Source organism: Emys orbicularis, chromosome 5, assembly GCF_028017835.1.
Source record: "Emys orbicularis isolate rEmyOrb1 chromosome 5, rEmyOrb1.hap1, whole genome shotgun sequence".
Lineage (NCBI taxonomy): Eukaryota > Metazoa > Chordata > Testudines > Emydidae > Emys > Emys orbicularis.
Window position 1 is genome coordinate 57,660,670 of NC_088687.1, and position 9,771 is coordinate 57,670,440.

General features: G+C 44.0%; 1 protein-coding gene across 1 annotated transcript in view; it reads right to left on the reverse strand.

Moving 5' to 3' along the window:
- The window catches only part of ZNF827 (zinc finger protein 827), a 132,976-nt gene extending 123,962 nt beyond the window's left edge, over positions 1 to 9,014 (reverse strand). Inside the window, exon 1 of the mRNA XM_065405706.1 lies at positions 8,849 to 9,014. Coding sequence (XP_065261778.1) covers positions 8,849 to 9,014 — 166 coding nt within the window. The remainder of the gene's footprint in view (positions 1 to 8,848) is intronic.
- Positions 9,015 to 9,771: the final 757 nt, after the last annotated feature.

Below are 9,771 nucleotides of genomic sequence, written 5' to 3' on the forward strand. Positions count from 1 at the left end.
TAAGTTAAATTAAATTTTGGGCCAAATTCTCATTAACTTCAGTGGGAGCAGAATTTGGCTGAAGCATCTCACTAACTTCTATGTAAATTATCCAACAATTGTTCAAGTTTCTCTCCTTGTCAAAGGTTAAGGGGCTGATCCTGTAAAGATTCTTCTTTGCTGACTCCCATGGGAGCTCTGTACACACAGAGCATTTGTAGGATTGGTCCTTGAATTGTTTGTCAGTATTTTACACCAGTGGAAGTTGTAAGTGCTCAGCATGTCTCAGGATTACACCATTAGAGGACAGAAATGAGCCACTCAAAGTACATCCTAAACTTGCTAACAGTGTTAAAAATCCAACCAAATACTTCAACAACTGTTGCCACTGATTTAGCTCAGTGTGAGGCATATTTCGATAGAACCCAAAATATGTGCAACAGTAAAAGTGCCAAACCCTCTTTACTAACTTATTCATCTTGTAAAAAATATAGTGACACTCTGCTTTGAGGGGAAATCAGATTCAAAGGCAAATCCTAATGACCAGAAATAATGACTAGATAAGTTCATGGAGAGGGTTAAAAAAAGAACTAGATATGTTCATGGAGGATAGGTGCATCAATGACTATTAGCCAGAATGGGTAGGGATGGTGTCCCTAGCCTCTGTTTGCCAGAAGCTGGGAATGGGCGACGGGGGATGGATCACTTGATGATTACCTGTTCTGTTCATTCCCTGGGGCACCTGGCATAGGCCACTGTCGGAAAACAGGATACTGGGCCAGATGGACCTTTGGTCAGACCCATTGTGGCCATTCTTACGTTCTTACAAAATTATATTTTATGATTGTACCCTATGGGTATTTTCCCTTTTTATTTAAAAGTATCAGTGCATTAGAATTTGCTGTGGATATTACACAAGCTTCAATTAAAAAAAAAAAAAAAGACTTATTTCTGAAAACTGAAAAAAACCTAGTCAATTATGCCTTGGACATATCCATCCTAAATCAACTTCTGGAATTGTTTCTCTAGCACCAATACAATACATGCTTGCCACACAGGAGAGTGAAAGGCAAGGGAGATGAATGAAGTAAAGGTAGGGTAATGTACATGTCAGAGAGTCCAGGGATGAGGAGGATGCAGTAGTCAACACAGGCCAAATAGAAAGCCTGAACAAGCTTTAGAGGCAAAATGGGAAAACCTAGACACAGTTAGAAAAAAGGAGGCATTGAAGATGACTTCCAAATTATCAGCTTGAAGATGATCTGGGAGGAAAACTAAGGACAGTGGGAAAGGAAAAGAAATAGAATCAGGAGAAGATGGTGTCATGGAAGACAAGGAAGGGCAAGATTTTGAGAAGGCAAGGATTGTCAATCAGTGTCAAATGCAGCCAGGGGCCAAGGATGAAGGAGCAGAGGGCTTGAAATTTAGCCAGTAAAAAGTCACTGGAAACCTTGGACAGAACAATGTCAGTGGAGTGGAGAGGATAGAAACCAGCTTGGAGGGGATCCAACATGAAATGAGAGGAGAGGAACTCAAAGCAGTGCTTGTAAACAGCACATTCAGTGGGCACTATATCAATCAACAAGGAAATCGTATCTCAGAATTTAATACAAACCTGAAAATTAGGATTGCCAACTTTCAAATCGCACAAAACACCAAACACCCTTGCCCAGCCCTTGCCCCGAGGCCCTGTCCTGCCCCTTCTCCGAGTCCCTGCCCCTGCTCACTCACTCCCCCCTCCCTCTGTCGCTTGCTCTCACCTACCCTCATGCGCTCGCTCATTTTCACTGGGCTGGGGAAAGGAGTTGGGGTGCGGGCTCTGGCTGGGCCAGAAATGCAGGGTTCAGGATGCAGTTCCTGGCCAACATGAGCTGCAGAGCCAGCGCTCAGGGTGGGGGAAGCACGCGGAGTCTCCCTGGCCACCCCTGCGCCTACGGCTGCAGGGACATGTCGCCCTTCCTGGCGACTGTGAGGAGCCAGGTAGGGAGCCTGCCAACCCCTCCAACCGGACTTTTAATGGCCAGGTCAGCAGTGCAGACTGGAGCTGCCAGGGTCCCTTTTCAATTGGGTGTTACAGTTGAAAATCAGACACCTGGCAACCCTATTGGAAATATATGGAAGAAAATAATGGATATCTTCACACAGTGTAAATAACTTACCTGCAAATACATTATTTTTAACTCTGAAACCCTTCCCTCCCCCAAAAGATCACATGCTAATTCTGCGTCACTTTTATCTGTGTGCCTCTGGCTGTCAACTCCACATGAATCTTTGTTAATTTCACACCAAGGTGTGACAGAAAGTCAGCAACCATAGGGCTAAAGAATAGTAGCTGTGCAACCACATGATCAAAAATACCTGGGAAGTTAATTTTATGGAATCCCATAAAGTTGTCCAACCCAGCTCAAAAAACTGCCTACCAACTTTTTATCTTTTGAAATGCTGAAAAAGGCTGCCTTTTGACCAGTTAGAATAATAAAAGCTAGTAGGCAGTTTTGGGAGTTGGGGAACTTTTATGGGTTTCTGCACTGACTGGACTGTACCAATCTTGCAGATACTGCTATGGAGTGGGGGATACGTTCCTCACTGAAGTTCCAGAAACTCCCCTCCACAGAACGGCATTTACAGCAGTCTCGGAATAGACTATACATTCAGAGCGGTAGAATGTTGATTTTCCCACAGGGATGCTGAAGAAAAATCATGATTTTAATAAAGGCCTGCCTTAGCTTCTGTATTACATTCACAACACCAAATAAAACTGAAAAGACACCGTTGCATAAACAGCACATGGATGCTGGAGTGCACACCATCCCCCATAGTTCCCTCATGATACTGGTGACCTATAATAGGTAAGACGCACAGGAAGTCTGTCTCTTCTCTCAGTGGAACTTTTGGTTCACTGATGATTCATCTAAGGACCATTCAACTCTTGGCCTCATCACAAAATGATTTATCAATGTGGCTGGTACCCTAACCAGGGGGTTAACACCAAATGTCTCCATTGTAGAGTGACCTAGAGAGTAGCAGGAAAAAGCCAGAAAACAACTGTTCCTACATTCTGTCTTTCTCCCCCATATTTAAAATATGTGCAAATATAAACACAGTTAGATAGAGAGAAAAGCCCTGGGAGAGAGACTATATTTCATCTCCATGTCTTCTAAAATAAGGGTTTCCCCAAAGGAAAAAAAAAATCACAATTTTAAGGCAAGACACAGCAGCTCTATTACCATTCTTTGTTTAAATTGTCATTATAAACCTCAAAGAAATCACTAGAACTTTTTTAACCATAACACTCTGAGATCAGTCAGATGCCATAAAAATATTTTCAAAGGAGACTATCTTGTAGGCCATACAAGAGCAGGCTATAAAAAGTGCTATCAATACCTGCTTGGACCACTATCCACCTGATAGAGTGGACAACGATAGCAGATGTTTATAAAATGAGAAAAAGACCGTATCTCCTTTTGAGAGAGTCAAAAGGAAATAAACCTCCCTTAGTACTGCTGATGCCAACCAACTACACAGAGGAGCAGTTCAAAGACCTAAAATGCAGCAAAAAATTCCACTCCTCCCACAACATATCTCATGGTATCTAATGCTTTTAGTTTTAATGGGGAATGAGTAAACTACAGTAGCCAACTTTGCTGAAAGATAACTAAGGCCCTATGAAGTAACATCCCATAATAGATGTCACGGAGTGTGGGGGAGACAAGGCCCTGCACCCCCAGCTTCCTGCGACTCACCATGACTCTCAGCCAGCCAGTAAAACAGAAGGTTTATTTAGATGACAGGCACACAGTCCAAGTCAGGTCTTGCAGGTACAGACAACAAGACTCCCTTAGTTAGGTCCATCTTGGGACACCACAGCCCCGTTGGGAAGCCCGAGCCCCGTCTGGGCTCCCCTCCATTTCCCCAGCCAGCTCCAAACTGACTCTCCCTCCAGCCCCTCCTCCTTTGTTCCTTTCCCGGGCCAGGAGGTCACCTGATTACTTTGGTCTCCAACACCTTTAGCTATCTCCTTGCAGGGGGGAAGGGCCCCGGCCATTAGTTGCCAGGAGACAGAGTGCCGGCCATTTATGCACACTGGCCCTTTGGCCATGTCTACACTACCCGCCGGATCGGTGGGTAGTAATCGATCCCCGAATCGACGCCCGTACTCCCCCTTGGCAGGAGGAGTAAGCGGAGTCGACGGGGGAGCCGCAGCGGTCGACTTGCCGCCGTGAGGGCGGCCAGGTAAGTCGAACTAAGATACTTCGACTTCAGCAAGTTGCGTATCTTAGATCGATTCCCCCCCTCCCCCAGTGTAGACCAGCCATTTGCTCTGCAACAATGTCACCCTCTAGAGACTTAAGAAATGCATGGGGGAAACTGAGGCACAGTATTCAGAGGAAACATTAAGAACAGTCCCAGTTCGTCACAATAGATATTTAGATTTGGACACACCTTTCATAACCTTACCACCAGATGGCGACCTCACTGACTTACCTTTAAAGGAACGTGCCTACCTGAGAGAGCTAACTTGTCTGTACATTAATAGATCAAAAGAGTTCACCTTGTTTATATGAAGAAAGAGATAAACTGTGACTGGGATCCAAATACCTTTGCTGGCATCAACCACCCAGACCTTTTTCGAACCTGAGACTAATGACTGGGAAGCCCTTTACCAAGGGCCTGAGTTTTCTCTGAGTCCCCTTAAATCAGCCAAGCTGTCAAACAGAGATTTTGATGAAGCCCTATGAAGCTGTCCAAATGGGAGGGAGATCAATTACTACTCCTATACTTCCCATTGAAACTACAGTCAGCACTAGTGATTTGATAGTCCACATGGCCCATGAAGTTGTCTAGAAGGTGATCGTACTTGAGGACACGGATTCTCTCCTTATGGTCTCTCCATGCTGAAGTGGCAATGCATCACATTCCTCACTGTACACTTAAAATGGTGGGTACATTTACACACCAGGGCGCTCAGGTGGACCATTGAAATCTTCGCCTTCCTTTGGCTACTAGGAAAAGAGAACTTTTAAATTTGATAAGATTCTCTTGAGTTACACAAAATATTGTTTACTTTTTTTGGGGGGGGGGGTTGCTTTGACATCTTCTGAACATCTTTGTACAGTGACAAGTTGCTCCAATCAGGAAGTGTCAGATCCCAGGGTTGGCAGAGATGCTGGCTTTCCTGAAACGCAAATAACGTCAGCTGCCACCTCAACACTTCTGCCATCTCTAGCACACAAGGAAGCCTTGTCATCTAAGGAGGAGAAACTGGAGTCTTGCTGCTAACAGAAGTTATCTGGGAAAGACCATTTAAGCTCCCCCATAGAGCACATCAATATGGGTATTAAGCCGTACACCAGTCTAGGTAGCTGTCTGGAAAAGCTGGCTCTGTATCCAAAAGGATCCCTAGATATATGATCTTGACATCCGCAGCCTATACAAGATCTTTGCAGTGTCTGTTCTGAGTCAAATTGTTTTAAGTGATGGCCAAGTGAATGATCCTTCCTGCTTGCCCCTGAGGGACCTGCAATGGTTTGGGGACATTCTTGAACAAGAATTTGGCCCTGTGGATACTGAAAGAACTTTAGCTGCTCATTAATGAAGTTCACATTGAAAAGTTTCACATTAGCCACAGAACCAAAGTCCAGATTGGTGCATTTTGAGCAGAAATACAGGAGGGCCGAATACTGGCTACCTGGCAGCCCACTTTCAAATGGATCGGAACCTTGCACAATGGCCAGATTCTAAGGAATGGGCTGCCACCTCAGAGACCCTAGACTAAAGACAGTCATAACCACAAATTTGTTCAGACAAGATCCCATGGTGCTATCAGTGTGTTGTCCTCCCTAGACACAGCAAATGAGGAAAACAGGGTTTAGTGAAGGTATCACCATAGTGTCGACCAGCAAAGCAGCATGCAGTTTTATCTAAGGCTTGTGGAATGTGAAATCTAGTTAGGGGGAATACTTCTATTTGATGAAATGGGAAGAACCATACCACATGCTTAGGGTATGTGAAGGTAAAGGGGTGGAACAATGATTTTTGATCTTAGGGATTTCTTTTATCCCTTGAAGGACAATGCATTGGAGGGAGGGAGGGAGGAGCTCAGAGATTTAAAGGAGGAATGATCATGAGACCAGACAAGACTTAAATATAGCAATCTGAGTCAGAGGGCTCAGAAAATGGAACATCCACATTTTTGGAGAGGAAAGAACGGTGACAGGTAGGCCCCTGCCTTGAACAGCTCAAGTAATACCAGCAACATTTCCCTCCTGTTTTTAAAAAATCTGTAAGCCATTTTTGTAAATGGTGCTGTGGAGTTGTCATGCTCACTCCCCAAGCCAAACACATGTTTTGGAGGATGTATCTGCCAACAGGATAGATCAAGGCATCGATCTTAAGGTTACTATATTCTACCTTCCTGTCAAGGCTGTGGAAAACACCAAAAGAAGAGGGAGAGTTCCTATGCAGCTTAGTTTTTATGGAGTAGCCATTCAGGAGAAATGGACCTTCTGAGAAGAGACTGGAGAGGGGTGTTTAGTGTACGTACTATTTATGCAAAATGTGTCTTCTGAGTTCTGATTCTAATAAAAAAGCAAGAACATCTTGCCTTCTAATCCTGACTTAACTGGCTAGCCACATCAGATAAAAACTGGTGGTCCAATCTGTTTTGCACAATATCTATATTTCTACTATTGATTTCACCAAAATCTTACTCCCCAGAATCTTCTGCCTATTCTCTCAGTGCCTTCAATTGTCTCTGACTTCATCTAAATTAGAGCCTGCATGGGGCCTGCCAATGCTCCATAAATGGGTGCACCAATAGCTGTTTTCACTGCTTCCTGAAACAAAGTGCATCTTCCGTCACCTAAAATGTATTGCAATCCTTGCCACACCTTCAGGTCCTACAGCCAAAAGTAGGCATAAGCACACTTCTATGTACTGGGCAATTTAGAGCAGCCAAGACTAAAGTGATTTGTTTAGGCTATAGATTAATAAAACTTCAATGCACCTCGATGCATGCAACTTATTTGAGTGCAGCCACTCATTTAAACCTGCCAGGGTCGTCAGGACAACTAGATTTCAGTCACCCTTCCAGTTGAAAAAGAGGGTGGACAAGAGGAAGTTGTGAGTGTCAGTTCAGATAGCACAAAGGACTGACTAAAAGTAAGAAAAGTATATAAGCATGCCTTGTTGCACACAAACAATTTGCAATGAAGCTAAGAGTTCTCTGATCATAACTGCAACTTATTATCAAGGTCTACCAAATGCACTTCAGTTATCACAATAATTCTGAAAGCCATTGAAAGCCTGAAATTGGTTTAAAGACTATTGGAAAAGGCAGTAAAGCATTGGAGTTATTAATTGAGCAGAGCAGGATCATTTTAAATTTTCCTCAAAGGACACACCCAGCAGTGCTGGAACAATTTTTATAGTGGGAGTGCAGAAAGCCATTGAACAAAACTGTAAATCCTGTACATGATGGAAACCACTTCAAACCAGAGGGTGCTGCTTCACTCTCAGCAGCCCTATTTCCAGCACCTATGGACACACCATTAGCCAAAAGGCTGATCTAGGAACCAAAGTTGCACAGCCTGATTACCTGCTCCTTTACCCATTCATTTGAAGGGGTTGCTGTTATGTGTTGTTCACACCATATAGGATCTGTCCCCTTAAGCAATCAGAAGTAAATTTACCATAGCTGCCACAATGTTATCAGAAAAAATTGTCTGCTAAGGTTGATAAATTGGTCAATTATCTGCTTCCTTGACTTTTATTCTTCTTATATAAATGTTTTCATCCTTACATTACCAATACCTGTTACAAGATGATGTGTGCATTGAAAAAACAATTGTTTAAATTACCAGGAGACCCTTAATTGAGCTAAATAGAATTACAATTTGCTTATTAAAAAAGGATTCTAAAAACAAAGCTGTAGTCTTGGAAAATAACGATTACTCACAAGTATTCTTTGAAAATTTTGTCTATGCATATTTACATTTTTGTCATCTGCACCTTTCCTGCCCGTAGCACCAGTGGGCTACAAGAATCTTCCAGAGGAGCAGTGCCTACTGGTTCTGCATCAGTGCCCCATTGTGCAGCCAATGATATATAAAAGGGCCATGCAGTCCCCCGCCATCTCAGTTCCTTGTACTACATCCCAAAGTCCTATGTGAGGGTAGAACTCTGAGGCAACACTCTCAAAGAACTGTAATCACTGGTTTCTTTTCCAGGGGGAACTCTGCATATTCCCACTTGTGGGAGTCTAAAGAACAGTACAATTCCAAAGGTTTAATGTAGGGGCACCTGAAGATCAGGGCTCCATTGTACTAGATGCTGCACAAATGAGACAAAGATATGGTCCCAGCCTAGAAGTAGAGAACAGATCTAGGTTTCAGGGTGAATTGTCAAATTTGTGGCTGAACAGATGCAGAAGATGAGTGAGCTGAAAGCTGAAAAAGAACTTCATCTTTGAAATGAACTTCACTCTACCCTATCTTCTCAGTTGCTGGTGAATCTAGAACTCCTGGAAAGTGTCTGTACTGACTCTGGAATCTGAAAGAAGATGAAATAATGCTCTTCTCCTTCTAAATATAATGAATCAGTCCCAGAGACTTGGCAATATATATGGTTTCTTTTATCTTTCAAACAAATCATCTGTTTTAGAACTGAGAAGACCCTCTCCTTTTAAGGGGAGAACTTCTAGCTTGGCGGCACTCCAGCTGAAAGACTGGATGATTTAAGCCAGAAAGATCTTTGAAGAGTGACACCTGAGCAAACGCCCTTGAAGAGGTTTCAAAAACACTGTAAAATGTTCATCAAACAAGTCTAGAAACCATTTGACCCTGTTAGGTCAATGCCCTTCACTACTTACCCCTGCTCCTCAAAGAGAAGATCATGAAGAGAAACATCCAGATCCATAAGTTCTGGTATCTAGCCGTGATGGGCTGATAATTAGCAACTTGAATTCCCAGAGTAAGCGAGGAGTATATCTTTCTGCCTAAGAAATCATTCTTCTGAGCCTCTTTCTCAGATGACATAGTACTTAACAGCCCTTCGAGATGGGTGGGTGAGTGAAGAAAGCTGAAGGAGGACCTGGTACAGTAACTCCTCACTTAAAGTCGTCCCAGTTAACGTTGTTTCGTTGCTGATCAATTAGGGAACGTGCTCGTTTAAAGTTGTGTAATGCTCCCTTCTAACGTCGTTTGGCAGCCGCCTGCTTTGTCTATTGCTTGCAGGAAGAGCAGCCCGTTGCAGCTAGCTGGTGGGGGCTTAGAACCAGGGTGGACCGGCAGCCCCCTATCAATCAGCTCCCCGCTCCCCTAAGTTCCCTGTAGAGCAGCTGCCTGGAGTTCAGCTGTGTCCCTCCCCCCACTGCCATGTGCTGCTCCTGCCCTCGGCCTTCGAGCTGCTCCCCGAGACTCCTGCTTCCTGTGCAGGGGGGAGGGAAGGAAGAGGGGGGCTGTCACGGTGTACCTCTCACCCCTGCTCTTGCACCCCACTTACCCCACCTTCCATAGAGCAGGGGGGACAGACCAGGACTCAGGGAGCTTGCAGCAGCTGAGTCTCAGCAAGCTGATCTAATTAACAAGGCAGTGTACTTAAGGGAAATGCGCATATCTCCCTCCATTCCTGCTGCCTTGTGTAGAGAGAAAGTTAACCCTTGAGGGCTCAGCCAATTGCTAGTTCATCATTTAGCAGTAAGGGAAATACCCCACCCTCTGACTCCTCCACCTCAACCAAGCTTCGCAATCATCATCACTGTGTACCAGTATTAAATTGTTTGTTTAAAACTTA